We start from the raw sequence: 21,355 nt of genomic DNA, 5'->3' as shown, positions 1-21,355 counted from the left end.
TTGAATTTTGAAATAAGGCGTGCGCTGTCACGTCTCCTAGCAGCGCGCTTTTTGAATTTTGAAATAAGGCGTGCACTGTCACGTCTGTCAGCATTTGTAGGCAGATCGGTGCATTTCCCGTCTTTTGGGCGCTCGAGAAACCTAAAAGAATCCTGGCGACGCACCTCGCGCTATCAATCAACCGATTCAAAGTACGGGACAAATCCACTCGCCACCTCGCGAACTCCTCGCGCCAGGGCAAGACCCTTAGCACGAGGAGTGGGGGGCAATTGATGAAGGAAGATTTGGCCCGACCTCGTAACCACTCAACACGTGGCAAAGGCAACAGCTCGACACAACAGCTCGCCAAGGCGTGAGCTCCGAAAGGAGGAACCAGCGGTCCGAACTCCCTGCAAGGAGCCTAAACTCCCAGTACGAAGCCCGAGCTCTCCCTTAGGCCTCGAGCCTTATGAACACAAAGGGCAACAACCCGAACTGGCCTGCCCCATGGCAGTTCGGGCCACACCTCTGTCCGAACTCAAGACTTCGCCTCGCACACCACTCCAACACTTCGCCCCCAGGACATCGAACTGAACAAACCGTACCTGACACCAAAGGAGTCCGTATCCAGGGGCGGCGCACCTGACTGACTTGGGGTCTGACGCTTGACAGCCGCATTCCAACGGCCACCTACCACCGCCATCTCCAGTTACAGAGACGGATCCGACAAGGAGCAGTGGCGATTCTGTCCCAGCAGAGGTGATGACACCCGAACTGGCAGAAGCACAGAAGTAATCATACCCGACCTGACAGAAGCCTCAGAGTGAGTGCGCGAAGTGGTTATAAAAGGCTCTCTACCCCCCGAGGACAAGGTATGTGAACTTTGCGCCATCTGGTTTTATCTTGCCTTTGAGAGAATACTAACTTGAGCTTCGGAGTGATCTCACCGGGTTCCTCCCCGGAGATTCCCCACTTTCTTCTCCGTTTCAGGCCCCCCTGTTGCTCCAGTCAGAGGCAAGGTCGTTGACAGTTAGGATAGGCCGAATTGTGCACCATCAGGTTCCAAAGAATGAATCGCCGAAAAAAATAGGAGCATATCCCAACGATACTCACCGGTTGCCTAGATCTGGGGTGAAAAACCGCTAATGGTAACAGTGAAGAAGTAGATCGATCCCAAAAAAGAGTAGGAGCAGATCTGCAAAAGATAAAACCAGTCAGTTAGTGAAAAAAAGAAAGAAGGAAGAATGAGGAAGTGGAGGAGAGGAAAAAGAAGATGGCGATGGAGTTTGGTTCAGCTCGCCGTTGATTTCGAAGAAGAAGAATGAGAAGGAGGACAATGGTTTAACAGTGGTCTTACCTCGCCGGAGGTTGGTTTAGCTCTCTGTTCAGCGATGGAAGATGGCAATGGAGTTCTCCCTGTTCGGCTGTTCGGCTCTCCCAATCTCTTCAATTGGGTTGAAAATGAGGAGGGCATTTTTGTCAAAAGAATAAAAAAAGATATTCATATCAGGAATGAGAATCGCATTCCTTGGGGAGGGGTCGAGAATGGCCATTCCCCCATACGAGGATGGGATTCCGATTCCGACAAACCAAACATTTGGAATTTCCGATTCCGATTTCGGACCCCTATTCCTGCGAACCAAACGCACCCTAAGTGTATCTGTATCTTTTGTTTTGCTGTATTCATGCATTCATATTCAAGATATATCACAATGCCTATTCATTTCCAGTTTATTAATATGATACATGCAACACTATATTTTGAGAGATAACTTTGGTTGTTGGGGGCCAACAGCCTATGCTGTTCAGGGAATGGGATCTCATTCTCACACAAGGGCGCCTCACAGGGCACATCCACCATGTATTGGGAATATTTCCCATAGTACGGGGGAACATCCCAATGCATGGTAGGATGTGCATGTGAGGCGCACTGTGTGAGGAGCCAATCTGGTCTCAGCTGTCGAGAGAGGTTTTCAGCTTGGCATGTTCACCCACTCATGTGCATGTTTTTGTTTTTGGTAAAAATAAATTAGGCAGCAGTTACTGATTTACCCACTCCCATGATAACGTGGCATTCCCAAAAACTAAGGTTTTTAAAATTTAATTGAACAAGGAACCATTCTGGGGTTCAGTTCCCGGGTCCGACCATCTGGTCCAAAGGGACAGCTCACTCTAACAAAAAATTAAAAACAAAAACTATTATCTGGGTTGATGATTTGACTGTTTGAGTAAGCAATTTACTGACCAAATCAATAATTTTTGACTAAAAATGATTTTGAGATAAAACCGAACCAATCAGATAATCAATTCCAGTTTTAAAAACCATGCCAAAAACTATATCAACAACATAAGCCAAAGTTTTTCCATATTTTGAACCTTGACGAATAAATAATCAACAAATAGCAAGTTCGACAGTTTGGCCTTTTTGAGTCGTCCAAATAAAATGTAAATGGGATTCTATGGTTAGAAATTACAATCAATTCGTCAAAGTCAGGGCGGTGCACCAGCACCACTAATTGATCAATGAGAGAAAATCTGCCAGCTTCCCCACTTTCACCAAGTCTTCATTCAATTAGGACTTGGCGCCAATCATATATATGTATGCATGTAAAACCCGTACTTCTTTGCAACTTCTTTCCATCTATTGCTGAAATAGTCTATGAGCGATTGGATTGCTCTCGCTAATTAAACTTCTCCTTGAACAGAGACAGAGAAAAAGAGAGAGCAAAGACGACTAAATTGCCCGAGAAGGAACGCAAACAACAGAGCGATTGCAGGTCGGAATGGGTGATTAATTGTTCAGTTGGGACGGAACCTTTGTCCTCAAGAATCAACTAACCCAAGCTTCTGGGTTTCGATTTTCAACTTTCAAGTCGGCCATCAGTTAGCTTTCACCATCTGTAAACCTTAGTTTCTCTGTCTTTAGTCTAGACGTCTGGTATGAACCTTACAAGCATGCTAGTTAGAAGTTTGAAACTTGTATATGTTGACATTTTTATTATATTTTGTTTATTTCAACATTATTATTGGATATAATTTATTCAAGTAGAAAATAGATAATATTTATGTATATAGATAAATTATTTATCCAATTTCTTACATATCTCATATTCTCTAATATCTTCATCTATCGCATGATCCAATATAAACATGAGTATTATAATTAATTATTTGATTGACTAATTTACCTCTATTAAATATAAACAAAATCTCTAAAAAATAAAGATTTAAAAAAACCCGCATACATGTGCACAGAGTTCTGAGTCGGTATAGAACCACAGAATTAATGATAGTATCGGCCACCCATCACCACGCGTGTCATGGATGATGCCAAGCCATACAAGTGTCAAGTACCCATTTGAAATTAGTACAGGAGTTTCACTAGTCCCCTACACCTTACCTAGCTACCTTGTCAATATATATTATATTAAATATAATAACGGAAAAAGGGACATGGGGAGTTGATGGACAACCTTGCTGACTTAGATCCTCCGTTTATTTTGATCTTTAAATTAATTTATATGTATCTTGGCTTGGGCTGGCCAACTATGGTCCTCGTATGCATATATGGAGAACATTCAAACCACTCAATTTGTTCACCAAACAAGTTATCACTCACAAGTCACAATGGAGGCATTCTTTTCAATCCAATAAATATATAAGTTGTACACTCGTGACTAATATAAATTGTCAAGATACCGATCATGTTTGTTTAAATTAACTAATAGATACTGGTTTCTAGCTTACCTTTTTATGACCAAATAGCCATAGAAAAGATATCATATCCGAAATCAAATGACTAATAAATCCTTATAGAGGATAATCTATGATACAGAAAAGATATAATATGAAAAGAGTTTTGATCAATCAAAACTCATCCATGAATTTTGATAAATTACACTTTATTCATCATCATGTTTATGATTTTAATTTATTGGTCAGTTGTTTTTCAGATATCATTATCTTTTCTATACGATAGTTGAACTCCAACCAAACCAAATTTATAAGACCAATTCCTTAATTTCCGTTTGGGAGGGGGGTATTTCTACCTCATAATAAGTGACTAGTCAAATAATGTTCACCAAAAAATAAAAAATAGGAGAAGTAATTATTTTATGATATCTATAGTACAGCTTTTCTACTTTATTCCCTTGAGCAATTAGGCCCATCCATCCTTTTTATCATGAATTAATTTAATGGGCAACCCAGCCTATCTCCACGTTGTAAAATTCCTTTTATCTTTCTGAATTAAATTAATAAACCGTCCAAACCAAGGGCCCCATCTATCTTCCTTCCATGCTCCATCTCCCTTCTCTCCCCCAGTCTATATATAGTGTGGAGAAGCTACATTAGAGAGATATTGAGCCTTGACATTAATTGTTCATGAGCAAACCACACAGAGAGATGGGGCAGCTGGGCTACCACAGAGTTGGCAAAAAATGGCATTATCATCATCATCACCACCATCGCCACCAGACGAAAGGCTTCCGTGTAAACTCTCGACGGTTTTCGGTGTACAGACTGCGTACAAGGTTCTTGTACTTGGTTGGGATCATGATAACTGGGTGGAAGGCTTCATATGGACAAGCAGTTGCATCAATAAAGAAAAGTATCAGCAGTTGTGGAAGAGGACGGAGTTTTGGGCATCATCGATATCCAGCAGTTGACAGTAAGTTGGGATCATCATCATCATATTCGTATGGACGTTCGTCCAATTCATTTTATTCTGAAGCTATCGCGGATTGCTTGGAGTTTATCAAGAGAACGTCTATTTCGGTGGATGAGAACCCAATCGACCGGAGATAGATAGGACCCCATATGGCCATGCATATATCCATGGATGGCATGTATTCATCAAATCTTCTTTAATTGTGTTTGTGTTGTGGGGATTGAATTGATTATTGTGCATACGTACGTGTGTACTCGTGGTTGTGTTGTTGGTGTCGTCGTAAGATGGAGATATATAGAAGTTTATATCAAGCTGCAAGTCATCCCCTGAGCCCTGAATATTGATTGGGCCGGGATGGCAACTCCAGTCGATTCCACCTTATTAATTTGTTGGTAGCTAGCTATGGAGAAGGGAATTCAGTGTTTTGTATTTAGTTGGTCTATTTTCGGTTTTTCTGATTAATCTTCCGTGGAATAAATAATGGAGCTTATGCCTTATGCGCAAGAGCCCTTGATTCCGTGGAATAAACTATAATTCACGGCTGCATATAGGTCTCGTTTCCCTATCAAATGCATGCAACAAAAAGTATAATATATATAACATTACACACTTAATAACAAAGTTACAGTTTCGGTAATATATATATGTCTATGATATAAAGAGGAACATGAGAAGGCAAGAGGGCTCTCACAAGGTTGTTCACATGCATGAGTACCTCTGCTTTCTCCCTTCTTATATGTGTGATGTTATTTTGTTTAAAATTTCTGATCAGTATCCCGTATTTTGGTTCGAGTGATTATTTGGTATCCAAATTTTAAAATGCGACAATTCAGTACCCAAACTTTCAATATGTGACTATTCAATACCTACCGTTAATCAGCCGTTAAGTGACATTTGAAAAGTCAAAAATGTCCTTTGAATGTCATCTAATTCTCTTTATCAACCATCCAAACATTGACAATAAAATGAATAGTCCCAAACTCTAAATTCTTCTAAACAGTCGCCAACTTTTTTTGAATAGAAGAGGCTAGGATTTGGGATATATTATTCAGTTTTTTTTTGTTTGCGTTTGTATGATTATTGAAGAGAATTAGATGGCATTTGAAGGATATTTTTGACTTTTCAAATGTCACTTAATGGCCGATTAACGGACTGATTAACGACAGGTACTGGATTGTCACATTTTGGAAGTTCGGGTATTAGATTGTCACATTTTAAAGTTCAGGGACCAAATTGTCACTCGAGCCAAAGTATATGGTATTAATCGGGAACTTTTCCAATTATAAAAGTAACCCTTAATGTTGATATTACCACGTATATAGCTATTAAATTATTTTTCATTATCCCCTATTTACAAAAAAAAAAATACAACAAACGGAGACAATAATAGTCATTTAACATGCTATTAATGTGTTTGCCTAGAGAGATTTTATTCCCCTAACTTTAACTATTTTCTTCTACCCAATTTTCCCTCTATTTTTTTCTACTGTCCTCGTACGTTTCTCTAAACCCAAATTGGTAAGCCCCTATATTTCACTTTCTATTTAAATCCTTCCTTAATGTCAGCCTACACACACGCCTTTGTAAATGGACAGTTACAACTTGACATGTTTAGCTCTCTTAAATGTGTAAACTCTCTCAAATGTTCTAGGGCTTTTTCCAAAGCCAAGCTAATTTTTATGAGCATTTAATTTGTTTTATTTGTAAATTATTGGTTAACCTCATAAACACTTCTCTCCAATTTCTTAATTATGTGCTCCATACAATAGGGGTTTAATTTTCAACTTTTCATGGTAGAATATTCTTAGATCTTTCCTAACCTAATTTTTGTACATTTTACATATTCTCAACTTCTTCTCAGTGTTTAAATCTCAGTAATCCTCTTTCACCTTATGGGGAATGGTTGGTACAAGTATATTGAAGTTTAAACACTTTTTAAATCTAGATAATGACTGCCTAAGTCCTCTAATGTTGATTTAACGACCCTCCTCACCCTCCTAACCCTCTAATATATATATATATATTAAAGGGGGGGTGGTCTCCCCTTTCGCCAAATGGCAGCCCTTTAGTGTATATATATGCCATCGGTTTTGGGTTAACGGTTCAAGCGTTTGGTTCGAATGAATAGCCCATTCTGACAACAAAAATTATAAGCAAAAAAATTACGGAATCGTTATAACCACCGATTTTTTGGTCGACGGTTTGACCGACCGGTTTGAATGGATGACCCGTTCAGACAACAAAAATTACAAGAAAAAAATTGTGTGTGAGGTCCATTAAGTAGTATCATACGTGTTATGTCATTCAAGTGCGTAGCTCATACAACCCGAAAATGGAACCGTTATGGCCACTAGTTTTTGGGTCGACGGTTCGAACGGACGAACGACCCGTTCTAACAACAAAAATTACAAAAATAATAAAAAACGACCAAAAACCATTGAATGGATTGGCGGTTCGACCGCTCGGGTCAATGGGTCATTGACCGATTCAACAATTTTGGCTAGGGACCGGGATTGGGGTAAAATGGAACCGGTTGCTTGGACAGTTCTCAACTAAAAAAATAATAAAAACGGCGGTTCAACGGATGGCCCGTTCTGACAACAAAAATTACAAGCAAAAAATTGTGTGTGTGAGGTCCATTAAATAATATCATACGTGTTATGTCATTCGAGCGTGTGACTTATACAACCCGAAAATGGAACCGTTTTGGCCACCGATTTTTGAGTTGATGGTTCGACCATCCGGTTCTAACAAACAGCCGGTTTTGATAACAAAAATTAAAAATATAAAAAAAAAAGCCAAAAACCATTGAACGGGTCAACAGTTTGATCGCCCAAGTTAATGGACCATTGACCGATTCAACTATTTTTGGCTAGGGATCAGGATTGGGATAAAATGGAACCGATTGCCTGGATGGTTTCCAATTTAAAAAAATAAAAAATATGGTAAAAAACCATTGAACGGGTCAATAGTTCAACCACTCGGGTCAATGGGTCGTTGATCGATTCAACGGTTTTTGGTCAGGGATTGAGATTGGGGTAAAACGGAACCGGTTGCCTGGACGATTCCCGGTCCAAAATTTCTGTTTGTCCAGGTCAACGGCGGTATGAAAACCATGCTTTTTTGTGCTTTTGGATTTTCACTATTCAAAGGTTTCTTCTATTGTTGGCTTTATTCGAGCATGTGCAATATGTTCATTTTTTTCCATTTTTTGCTTTTTTTTTTATGTTTGGCCTTCTACTTCAAGATCCTCCAAAACGGCCTAGGGTTTACCACCATTTTATTTCTTCCCTTTTGTTTTTTTCTTTGGGTTTTCTTGTGCAATTTTTTTATTTAATTTTCTTACAAGGCGATTTGCTTTGTCTCTTCTGAAGTTATATTCATAGGAAAGAAAACGGAAATAGGGTTTTGGGAATGAAGAAAAATAAATAACATAGGGAGAATTTTAGCTCCGACGATCGGAAAGATAACAGAAGATGGAGTTTTGGCAAGTCAGGGAGGGATTTGGGGAGAATGGGTCAGATCTCGTATAGCATTCCGAATAACATAAGTCAAGCAGATGCTGCTTGGTTGGGGTCTTATTACACCGAGATTGGGAAGGAGCAGAACAAGCACGCATTATGGTGGTTGCAGCCATGGTAGCTGTAGCAGATGCTGCCACTGCAATTGTGCATGTGGTGGTGGTCGTTGTGAGGCTTACAAGTCAAGGCAAAGGGACAATGTTTGGTGGTGGGCGGGAAAGGTTAGTCGCGATAAAGATTCAAACTGTTTTATAGGGATATTTGGTAATTGTGCTTTTGATCTTTACCTATTTTGTTTGGTTTGTCATATTTTCTTTCTTTCTTATCTGGATATCGATCTTTCCCTGTTTTGTCTGATGTCTCTGTGGTTTTTGGATATCGGCCTTTCGAGGATCTGGGTATTCTAGCAGCCTAGCAATTGTTCTTCGCAATGAATAGGAATTATAGGATAAGAAGGGAGAGCTGATCGACTGAGGGTGCGGATTCCACGAATCGAAGTAATGGGGGATTTTCAAAGATTTTTTGATTTTTTAGAGGAAATCTCCTTCGGCCATAGGTAAGAGCGAGATAAGAGAGAAGACACTGGAGGTCTAAGGAGGAAGGGGTTGCTGGTCAGAGGAAGGGGACAAGGGAGGGGGTAATATTGGGTTTTAAAAGAAGTTTAAACATTACGTGATCTCACGTGTACGCGAGTTTTGACGGAATATTAACGGTAAGGATAGAGTTAGTCAATTGCCAAAAACAATAAGATAACATCAGTAAGGGTACACTTAGTCAATTAGCTAAACCATTAGGGTAGTTTAAGAAATTTACCCATTTTGAAATAGGTTATTTGAGTTGATGCGACATGTTGCTTTTGGGAAGTTCATGTAAAAGGCAGTGTTTTTAACCCATTGTTTGCTTGGCTGGTTGAATCGTTCGAACCATCACCTGGTTATGGTTTTGGGTCCGATTCTAGTAAAACTTAGAATTTTGTCAAAAAAATGTTGATTAAGTAAAAACTATCCAACGTAACTGGTTGGACTATTGACATATTTTAACTCGGTGACGAGGCCATAGGTTATGCAAACTTTCAAAGAACATAAACTCCAATTGAGGTGATTTTTTAATTTTAATTATAAATAAATTTTTGATATCTATGCGTCCTAATGGTGCTTTGCCCCACTATTTTCATGAAAAACCATTGTCATGGCATGATCTGATCTGTTCGGATCAGACGGTCAAACCGATGACATACGACTTAGAGGCAAGAAATGGTTCGACCGTCGATTTTTAAAACATTGATAAAAAGTGAACAGGCGGGTCATTGGAGGTTTTGAAAAGTCCGGTACCTCACGAGTCACGACTTAAGACTTCAGAGATACATGCAAAAGTAACCCTTTAAACGAATCAAAATTTGGGTCGTTTTGCAGACCTAATCCTGAGTGGCTGAGTATTTACTTTTCCCTCGACGCTTTTTGGAGTTTTGGCGCCCAAAAAGACCAGTATGTGTCATTCGTTGCTCAAAGTCAAAGGGCTCGTAGTCGTACGAAGCTGTTGACGCTTCTCAGAACAGCTTGCAACTTTCGCCGGAACCCATCCAAAATCTTCTGCCGATTCTCTTTCTTCTACTCCCCCAAAAGCCTCCGGCGTCATGGACGAGCTTCAAACCCTCAAAACCCGCGTTTGCATCATCGGAAGTGGCCCTGCGGCTCACACTGCTGCCATCTACGCCGCTCGGGCTGAGCTAAAACCCATCCTGTTCGAAGGATGGATGGCCAACGACATCGCACCTGGCGGTCAGCTCACCACCACATCCGACGTCGAGAACTTCCCTGGGTTCCCTGAAGGGATTCTTGGGATGGAACTGATGGATCGTTGTCGAAATCAGTCGGTCCGATTTGGCACTGAAATCTTCACCGAAACCGTTAACAAAGTCGATTTCTCGACTAATCCTTTTAAGATTTTCACTGATTCGAAGGCCATTTTGGCGGATTCCGTTATCGTTGCCACCGGTGCCGTCGCTAAGCGATTGAAATTTCCTGGTTCCGGAGATGGAGAAGGAGGATTCTGGAATCGTGGTATATCGGCTTGTGCGGTTTGCGATGGCGCTGCGCCCATTTTCAGGAACAAGCCGTTGGTGGTCATCGGAGGTGGCGATTCTGCTATGGAGGAGGCAAATTTCTTGACTAAGTATGGTTCTAAGGTTCATATTATTCATAGGAGGGATACTTTTAGGGCTTCGAAGATTATGCAGAACCGGGCTTTGAGTAACCCCAAGATTGAGGTCTTGTGGAATTCAATGGTTGTTGAAGCCTATGGAGATGGGGATAGAGGGATTTTGGGAGGATTGAAGGTCAAGAATATGGTGACAGGGGATGTTTCGGATTTGAAAGTGTCGGGCTTGTTCTTTGCTATTGGGCATGAGCCTGCAACGAAGTTCCTGGATGGGCAGCTGGAGCTTGATTCAGATGGGTACATTGTGACGAAACCAGGAACAACTCAGACGAGCGTACGAGGAGTTTTTGCTGCTGGCGATGTTCAGGACAAGAAGTACCGCCAAGCCATTACTGCTGCTGGTACAGGTAAATGCTAATCATCTTTCATTGTTTCTCCTTTCTTTCATTGATGTATTCTTCTTTTACTGCTATGATTGTTACTGATGGATTTCAATGTCAGCAAACTAACTGCATGGTTGGTTTCTATCTCTTGTCCTTTCATTCCACACGCACGCAGACCTTGAAATTGAATAAACTGTTGAAGTTCTACATATACACAGGCTAGAACATTGTGTTATTAACATGGAGATTGTAGCCTTGATATGTTTAAGTTCTAATAGGCCAAACTGTTTAAACTTTAAAACATCATAGATGCAATCTATGGTATTATAGTTTATCTATTCTGCATCAAATTCGAGGTTAATTCATCAAATCATAACACAAGTCGAGTGAGGTACACCTGGGTTCAGTCGAGGTGGACCTGCAAAATAAGTCTTGTCTATGAGCTAGGCATGCCTTTTAAAACATTGAGTGGCTGAAGATAGAAGTGAATTGAAACTTTGAATAATAAACCTAGTATGCTTAGGTCATGGATGACTGTCCACAAATTCTTTAGGGATGTGGTACCTTGCTGAGTTTTTTTGATTTTTATCCCCTGATCATAGCTAGATATGGGTGCACATATATGCTAGTGTGCATTCATTCCCATTATACAATCCCTTTACATGATTATTGGTGAAATCAGAACAGAAACTGAGGGCTTCACAACAATGGGTCATGGATCCTTTCCATGACTGCAATTCACTAAAATTTTTTGATCAATAATAAATTAGAAGTTTTAATGCATAATGGAGAGAATGATATGCTTAGCTAGAGTCAACTAGCAGCTTAGAAAGTATAGGTATATACATGATAGCAAGCTTGAGTTGTTGCCACTCAAGTTAAAGTGTCAAATCCACAATATCGATTGTATCTGTTAACCCCTTCCCTTGGAAGAGGTTCATCTGAGGAGTTTGTACACCTAGATATATATCCATTTAAATGTGATGTGCAATATGTATGCTAAGGGTCTTGCTTCTTTCATTCGATGGGTATGAACCCAAGGAACTGATGCTACTGATCTATAACTTTTAAACAACCAATTACAACTCTACAGCTGGTTTCAGCACTACATTTCAGCATGAGTTGCATTACCATTTCCACTAGGAGTGGTGTAGATTGTTAGGCTCTGTTTGTTTGCAGCACAATTCCATTTGCACTTGTACAAATGCATAGGAGTGCAAATCAGAAGAATGTAAATTATGGTTTACTCTTGCTTTGGGTTTTACTTTACTTTTCTTTGAGTTTTATTTTACTTCATTTACATTTCAAACAAACAAAATACATTGGAATTTAAAACAAGAATAAATCAGAATTTGTGTTGAACTCATTTGCAACATTTTAATAACCAAACCGGAAGTGGAACTGCTTTTCCTTTGGTTTCTGGGTTAGTGGTTCAACTGTCCGGTTCAAATGGGTCAAAATGGTTGAGTTCAATTTCCATTGTTTATTGTATCTTAACCATTAGATTGGGATATTAGGTTAGGTATACATATTATTAGAGAGGAATGAAAGAAAGAAGAACCAATCAATTCCTTTCTCTTCCTTCACTAAGTCACCAACCACTCAACCTTCTTTTGTTTATAACTTTAAACCATGAACCATTGCCTGTGACGAACGATTCATTGGTTCAGCTGTCTAGCATGGTGTTTGGAAGCCTGGGTGCTTTTTGGGACCGATTTTCATGAAAAAACGCCCATGCTTCCAAGACCCGTTTTTCACAAAAAAAAAACACTTCTGCCACGTAGGCAGTGAGCAACACTATGCTGTTTGTTTAGGTGATTTTCATAACTGTTTTTCATGTATGTGTTGACAGGTAAGCACCACATAGGATGCACATCAGTCAACCGTTGGGGTCCCGATTTTCGAGGCATGCCCGATTTTTTAATAATCGGCTGAACCAAACAATGAGATACATGGGCATTTGTTGAAATACTTGTGGATCCGACGTGGCACCGTTTTTTTTTGAAAAACGGCCACAGTTCCAAACATCCCCTAGGTCAGTGGTTTGCTGACTGAGTCAATGGTTTTTTAGAAAAAATATGGGTTATGGACCTTATGGTCTTATGGACTCATGGGGTAAATGGATCCAGTTGGGTTGGTTTGACTGCTTGGGTCAATGACATTTTGAAAACCATGCTCATTTGCACTCCTATACTTTTGCAATATTGCAAATGAAACTACATTGCAAACAAGCTAAGTCTTAAGATCTCACCTGACGAAAACAATTGGACTGATGTATACTAATGTAAAACAACTGATGGCATATAATAATACCAAAATTCAGAGAAAGGCAAGTCACAGTTTGCTAAACTAATGGAAACATTTTCTAGCTTATCTATCTGCATGATATCCTTTTTTGATAGTGGACAGTGGACAAATTGTTTGGAATTGGGATTTCAAGATGAAGTTTTGATGGTAGAAATTTTTGGGTAAATTATATGGGGATTAGGGTAAACTAATATCTAGTGATTTAAAAGGCACGCCTCAGGCGACTGACTCGTACTACCTTGAACCCTCAAAGGCTTCAAAACTTGAATTGATAAGCATGGAAGAACCCAAAAATATATCATCATCATCATCATCTTCTTCTTCTTCTTCTTCTTCTTCTTCTTCTTCTTCTTCTTTTTCACCCTTACCTTGCTTTTATTATTTTCCTAGGGCAAAAATATAGTCTCAACCCCTCTATTTTCTGAAATTTCTTTTATTTCTTCCATTTTTTCATGAATTTGTTGATTTTCTATGTTTCAAATGAAGCTTCATTTTTTATCAAGATTATAGACAATTAATAGCAAAAGATGCTTGTTGCTTGCTATGGAACCTAAGGAATTATCCTTGGGTTCATGTTTTTTATTCAAAAAAAGCCATCATCCAAGTGACTAGGCATCAATTAATAGTGAAAGATGGGTTTTTCCATTTGTTGTCCAACGGAAGAAAGAGAAAGAATTTTATCTCTCAATTGGAGTGGACGAACAAATTTTAACTAGGGAAGAGGAGATAACACAAGCCTTTGTGAACCACTTTAAATCTATGTTTGCCGTCAGTGGAGGAGTTAGAGAGAGTTTGGGTGACTTTGAGTGGAGGGTCGGCCCCAGGGATCTTTTGGCGGATCTAGAAAAACCTTTTGAGACCCAGGAAATAACAAGAACAATTTTCTCGATGGAAATGTCTACATCACCTGGTCCAGACGGCTTCACAGTGGCCTTTTATCAAGATTGTTGGGAGATTATTAGTGCTGATCTTTTGGATGTCTTTGCTGATTTTTTTGAGAGAGCCAAGTTCAACTTTGGAGCCAATGCAACCTTTGTTGCTTTAATCCCCAAGAAGCTAGAAGCGATCCACCTGAAGGACTATCGACCTATAAGCCTAGTGGGAAGCTTGTATAAAATCATTTCCAAGGTTTTGGCCAAAAGGATTAAGAAAGTCCTTCCTTGTTTGATCTCTCCAAACCAAGGTGCCTTCATTTTTGGAAGACAAATAATTGATCAAATTCTCATCGCTAATGAATGTGTGGAACATAAGGGCCAGAAAAAGGAGAAATGCTTGGTTTGCAAGTTTGATTTTGAGAAAGCTTATGATTTGGTGGACTGGGAGTTTCTTCTAGAAGTTTTGATGCGTAGAGGCTTTGGGTTGAGGTGGTGTAAATGGATAAAGGGATGTATCTCATCTTGCCATTATTCCATTTTGGTAGTGGGGTAGCTAGGGACTTCTTTCCGGCTAAGAGAGGTCATAGACAAGGAGATCCTCTTTCCCCCTTCCTCTTCACGGCTGTGTGGTAGGGGTAAACAAATCGGAAGAAGCGGTAGGAGACCTTGCTAGAGTGTTGGGATGTGAGGCTGGTGATTGGCCATTACAATATGTCAGTATCTAAGACTACCTTTAAGAGGGAACCCAAGTCAGAAAGTTTCTGGTACCCAGTCTTGGAGAGATTCTCAAAGAGGTTAGCAGGATGGAAGAGAAATTACATTTCTTTGGGAGGAAGAATTACCCTAATAAAATCAACTTTTGCAAACCTACCAATTTACTTCCTATTTACCTTCAAGATCTCCACTAGTGTGGTCATTAATCTGGAGAAATTAATTAGGGATTTCTTATGGGAACTTGGGGATACAAAGAAAGGCCACTTGGTGAAGTGGGAGGTGGTCTCTAGAAGTAGAGATAGTGGAGGGTTGGGTATAGGAAACACAAAGCTAAGGAATACAGCCTTGTTGGGGAAGTGGTTATGGAGACTGCCTCTGGAATAGGACAACTTGTGGCACAAAGTGATAGTGAGTATACACAGATTGGCAGAAAATAGGTGGGATGCTGGTCTTGGCCCTAAAGGCATCCCAATCATCTCCTTGGAAAGCTATCCATGGCATTTTGCCCTCCTTTCTTCCGTTTATCAGACTTGATGCTTGTGAAGGGAATAAAGTTCATTTCTGGGAAGATGTCTGGTTTGGGGATGTCTCCCTCAAAGATAGATTCCCATCCATCTACTCTCTCATTGAATAAAGAAAAACCATTTCCTCTGTCTATCTAAATGGTAACTCTTGGGATTTGGGATTGAGGAGGGGGTCGAGGGAGTCTGAAATGGGTATGGTTGATGATCTTATTGCCTTTCTTAATACTCTGTTCCTAGATCAGCTTGCTTGGATAGCAGAATTTGGTCAGCCTCTCCTTTTGGGTTTTTCACTAGTGCTTCTTTCTACAATGTTCTTCTCCAATCATCTAGCATGGCGGGATCCTTTCTTTTTTTATGATAAATAAATGAACTTTTTATTAATCTGGAAAGATTAGCACATACAAGCAGCCCTTGGAGAGGCGCGAGCTGCGATCTCTCCACTAAAGAAGAAAACAAAAGCAATAAGTTACAGTTGTGCCCAATACAGAACTTCCCTAGCTGCCCCTTGCTTGGCTAGACAATCTGCTATAGTATTTGCTGATCTCCCCACCCATTGTATTCTTAGGTCCATGTTTCATGTTAGCACCTTAAACTTTTTAATTTCATTCCTGAAGCACCAAACTACTGACTCTGGGTCCTGCAACCACTAACATGGCGGGATCCTTTCCAACAAAGGAGGTTTGGTTTAACCTTGTACCCCCAAAAATAAGGGCCTTTTGTTGGGAGGTGGTACTCTAAAAAATCAACACCTTAGATATGCTTTAAAAGAGAAGGCCAAACTGCTGCCTTTCACCCCACGTGCGTAGCCTCTGCTTGGCCTATGGTGAGACCATTACACACTTATTATATCCTGTCCTTTTGTATCCTTTGTTTGGAATTGGTTTTCTTCTTTCTTTGGATGTAGGTGGACCCCTCCTTCGGATGTAGTAAGATTCTTAGATCCAAACTTCTTTAGACCTCCAAAGAAGGGGAGAGCAATGTGGAGTGCAACAAGAGCAACTGTTTTGTGGTCAATCTGGGAAGAAAGAAACAATAGGATCTTCCAGGGTTCTGAAAGATCTAAGGAGCAAATCATTGATTGCATATCTACCAAGGTCATTCATTGGCTTAAACTCTTTTATAAAGATTATTCAGTTGATGATTTGTTTAGAGGTTGGTACACTGTGGCAAACTCTTTTTTTTTTTTTTTGATCAATAACAAAATGTTTTATTAGATTATAAAAATTGTGAAACTTTGAGTACAAGAGAGGGGAGGTAAAATATCTTAACTCCCCCACAACAGAGAACAAGAAGGAAAGCTAAAAAGTGGCCCAAAACAAAGAATCCTTAAGCACCCCTTGCTTGGCTAACCCATCAGCCATGGAATTAGCACTTCTCTTCACCCAACTGTATTTCACCTCAATATCCCTACTCAGCCATTTAAATTTTTTCTTTTCATTTTTGTAGCTCCACAAACCATTGCTGTCTTCCTTCAACCACCTAATTACCACCTCCGAGTCCCCTTCAATGATCAAGCACCGAATGTTTAATTCTCTTGCTCTTTTGGTTCCTTCCAAAGCTGCTAAAATCTTTGCCCTAAGAGAGTCACCCTCACCAATAGGGCCAGAGAACATAGCAAAAATAATCCTAGCCTCATTTCTGAAAACTCCCCCAATCCTATAAGGCCTAGGATTCCTTAAACTACAACCATCAAAATTCAGTTTCATGAATTCTAAAGGAGGGGGGACCAAGAAGGTCTAGAGGTCCTTTTGCACTGAGCCGAGGTAGCAACTTCTTTCCACTTTCTCAAAAGATCAGCCATGGAGAACTCTGAAAAAAGCTCCAAAGATTTCAGCCAATGACTGACCCTTAAGTGTATCAATTCGGTTAAATTCTCCATAGATCTTTCCTTGTCTGAAAAAAGTCTAGAGTTCCTCTCTTCCCATACGGACCAGCACACAGCTGCTCTAATGCTTCTCAACATGATCTTCCCTCTTTTCTTAGGCCATCTAGAGAACGAGGGAGAGAACAAGCTTTGCAAACTCACGGGGGGATTCCAAGTGCATCCAAACAAGGATGAAGCCCATTCCCAAATAGTCTTAGTAACCGGACAAGTAACCATAAGGTGGTAAGCCGTTTCCCCATTAGCTTTACAAAGAACACACCTATTGGGAAGTAAGCAAGAATTAGGTCTCTTTCTTTGAAGCAAGTCGGTTGTGTTTATTCTTTCCAGGAAAGTTTCCCAGCAAAAACTACCAACCCGAGGAGGAATGGGTTTACTCCAAATCTCATTAACAGGGAAGGAAAGGCCAGAGGGAGCAGGAGGATGGACCAAGGTCTCAAAAAATGATGCACAGGACACGGAACCATTGGAGGATGGGGTCCAAATTCTGGAGTCATCCTTACTCGGGTCCAAGAAAACAATTTCAAGGGTGGCTAGTAGAGATGACAGGCAGCCCAAATCCGTATCGCTTATTGTTCTCCTCAACCCTAGATTCCATCCAAAACCGGAATTAGAATCAGAAGGAACTAATAAAGAAGAAATGGGTTCATTCTTCAGGTCTGACAACACATATAAGGAGGGAAATTGGTCCATAAGAGATGAGTCCCCAACCCAAGGCTGCTCCCAGAATTTTACGAGATTACCAGATTTCAGATCATACCTTATCCAAGGGGAGAAAACCGGAAGCAAATCATGAATGGCTTTCCAAGGAGAAGCAGCTGTAGTCCTTGCCAAGATTCCTGGATCCCTGTCATTGTCTTCTAGCCCATGTATACTAGCCACAATCTTCGTCCAGAGTTTGTCCCTTTCCATTGGAAACCTCCATAACCATTTCCCCAACAATGCCATGTTTCTTTTCCTGATATTCCCAATCCCAAGCCCTCCTAACTGCTTGCTTCTAGTTACCACCTCCCAACTCACCCTATGGTCTTTCTTCTCCTCTCCTGGTTCCCACAAGAAATCCCTCATTAACTTTTCCACTCTACTTGAGACCTTTGCAGGAATCTTAAACACTGATAGAAAGTAAACAGGAAGGTTAGCTAGGGTAGACCCTCCTACATTGAGGTTTGTGATAAAGGAGCAATGTATCCCTCCTACACATCAATGGGTGAAGCTGAACTTCGATGGGAGCTCCTTAGGCAACCTGGGTCCCTCTGGGGTGGGAAGAGCCTTCAGAGGCAGGGAGGGCAGATTGGTTGCACTGTATTCTGGTCCGATAGGTGATGGAGACTCTTTGAGAGCAGAGATTATGGCCTTGCTACAAGGTCTAAGGTTGGCTAAACAATCTGGCCTACACCAGATTTAGGTAGAAGAGGACTCTACTTGGATAAAAGAGACCAGAAACTGATCGTTTTTCTGATATAGATTCAGTAGAAAAAGAAGAGAAAAGAAGGTCACGAACAGAAGAAAGGAGAGAAGAGAAGAAGAGAAGAAGAGAAGAAGAGAAGAAGAGAGAAAGAAAGGGTGCGGTTCAATAATTCTGCCGCCCCATCAGATTAGTGTTTATGGTTGCATCTTAACTGTAGTGGAGTTACATAAATACCCCTGCTGAAACATAAATAAATATAAAGCAATATGTCTAGCCTAACTACCATAACTACCATAACTACCATGCAATAAATATAAAAATATTAGTGGGACCACACACACACACAACTAACAACTATCTCTACAACTCTAAACTATTAATTGGGTGGTTGCAGTCACATAACTTGGGGGCTTGGGTACATCAACAATTCATGAGGGAAATAAACTGCTTAGCAAGGGAGGTTGGGGCGCTGTTCAGGTGGACAAGGAGGTCGGTGAATGGACTGGCTGGCACCCTTGCAAAGCAAGGAACTTCTAGGGAGAATTTGTTTTGGACTGTTCTTTAATCAAACAGCTTTTTTCTAGGGGTAAACACCCTTAATTGGGTGGTGACAGTGTATTTTTTTATTTTTTCTAATGAAAGTTACCATTTCTGATAAAAAAGATGGGTTTTATTCAAAAAAAAAAAATAAAAAAATCATCACCTAGTGTTGCTTTAATACCTTGAAAACTATGTCTCTAGGGTCCATTGCCTTACTTTGACAATCAAGAAATACAAACATAGTTTAGACTTTAGACCAAAGTGAGATTGCTAAGGCATTCTTGGAGCATTTCATGTCGATTTACAAAAGACTTCTAAATGAAAGGTGGATGGCTGAAGGCATTGATTGGGAATTTGGGGGAAACTCAAGTGCAGTTCTTGGAAAAGAAGATTTGAAAAGAATGAGATTAAGGAAGCAGTTTTTTCTATGAATAGATCAAAAGCTGGGGTGTGATGGTTTTACAATGGCATTTTATCAAGACTGCTAGGACATAACCAAAGACGATCTACTCAGAGTGTTTAGTGAATTTTATAGAAGAAGGGTTATTAGTCTGGGTATGAATTCTATGTTAATAGCATTGGTTCCAAAGAAGAGAAATGCTAACTAGCTAGGGGGTTTTAGACCTATCAGCCTGGTTACCAGTATCTACAAGGTGATAGCAAAGTTGCTGTCTTTGAGGATTAAGAAGGTGATACCCCCCACTTATTTTGCAATCTCAAGGAACTTTTGTACAAGATGGGCAAATAATTGATGAAATTCTAATTGTGAGTGAATGCGTGGAGGCCTAAAAGAGATTAAAGAGTTGGGAGTCAAGTTGGACTTGGAGAAAGCCTATGATTTGGTGGATTGGAATTTCTTAATTGATATCATGAGAAGGTGTGGTTTGGGGACTTATGGTGTAAATGTATTTGAGGTTGCTTACAATCTAGTCATTACTTGGTCATTGTTAATGGAATGATATATGATTTCTTTGAGGGCTTTTGTGGACTTGGACAAGGTGACCCTGTTATGGGCCCGGGCGTAGGATCTCATCACGGTTCGGTCCACGGGGAGAACCTCTAGCTTCCCCTTACCCCTCCCTTTGTGTGCAGACCCTATCGTGGCGACCTAAGGGGTGATTTGTCCAAGAGATCACCCTAACTCTCCTCAACTCTTCTCTTGACTGAAATTGTTGGATTCCTTTATTCAATAATAGTGGCTCCTTAAATAGGAGATTACAAGAGTCTTGCTCTTAGGGAGACTCCTTGCTGAATAGGGAGACCTCCAACTCTATCTTGATAAGATAAGACTGATAAGATAAGATAAGTCTCTCTTAATCCTAATCTAATAAGATAAGATAATCTCTCTTAATCCTAATCTAATAAGATAAGTCTCTCTTAATCCTAATCTAATAAGATAAGATAATCTAATCTACTAACTTAATAAGATAAGAATAACAAGATAGTCTAATCTAATCTGCTGAATGGATAAGACTGTTGCTACCGAATTTGATAGGATGAGAACACTGGATCATTGCTGTTGCTGCTCTCAATACGCGCCCACATCATTACACCCCTCTTGGACTACGAGCTTGTCCTCAAGTTCAAATTCAGGATGGGTGTCGGGAAACACCGTCAAAGGAATCCCGGATAGGTGGAATGACTTTGCCCTCCTGGATCGGGTTCCAATGAAGAGGGTTCATCCTCATCTTCCTCTTGTTTCACCAGGAGGCAGAAAAGTCTTGCACTTGTGCCCTGCTGAGTAGAGTTCATCGCAATTAAAACATTGTCCCCTCGCCCTGCGTTCCGCCATCTCAGCCCTGGGCAAGTGCTTAATAGGGGGTGCAACGATGCTGCTCCCCACACTGGATGCTGATTTGGAATTGTCGCTCGTCTGTGGCTTCCGTTCTTGGCTGGCTGCTGAATATGGAGCCATTCCGAGTGGTTCCGGGGATGCCCATGCTGATGGAGGCCGCCCCATACTGAAGGTTCCGCGGCTGAGTTGTAGTTTGCGTTCGAAGGCACGAGCTATATTCATGGCTGTAACCAGGTTGGGGGGATTCTGCATTTCCATGTCCACTCGCAAGGGTTCTGCTAACCCAGCGGTGAACATGTCTACCTGCTGGTCCGGTCGCACTGACGATGCCCTCGTGAGGAGGGTCTGGAACTGGCGTTGGTATTCTGCCACCGTGCCGGTTTGTTTAAGTTTAATCAGCTCACCTAAGGGGTTGCTTGTCAGTGGGGGCCCAAATCTAAGAAGGCAGTAGGACTTGAACTGGGTCCAACTGAGCCCAGGTTCTTCTTGTTCTAATCGATAGAACCAGAGTTGCGCTTCCTCTGTTAAGTGAAAGGCGGCTAGGCTTACCTTTACCCGGTCGTTTGTCTGTTGATTTCGAAAAAACTGCTCGCACCGATAC

General features: G+C 40.7%; 1 protein-coding gene across 1 annotated transcript in view; it reads left to right on the top strand.

Moving 5' to 3' along the window:
- The first annotated feature begins 9,548 nt into the window (after positions 1-9,548).
- The window catches only part of LOC104606866 (thioredoxin reductase 1, mitochondrial), a 36,629-nt gene continuing 24,822 nt past the window's right edge, over positions 9,549-21,355 (top strand). The window contains exon 1 of the mRNA XM_010272273.3: positions 9,549-10,733. Within this exon, the coding sequence (XP_010270575.1) occupies positions 9,803-10,733 (931 nt within the window). The 5' untranslated portion in view covers positions 9,549-9,802. The remainder of the gene's footprint in view (positions 10,734-21,355) is intronic.

Source organism: Nelumbo nucifera, chromosome 6 (genome assembly GCF_055504915.1).
Source record: "Nelumbo nucifera cultivar China Antique chromosome 6, China Antique-T2T, whole genome shotgun sequence".
Classification (NCBI taxonomy): Eukaryota; Viridiplantae; Streptophyta; class Magnoliopsida; order Proteales; family Nelumbonaceae; genus Nelumbo; species Nelumbo nucifera.
Note: the sequence above shows the minus strand (reverse complement) of the source record. Positions and strands in the feature narration are given on the sequence as shown.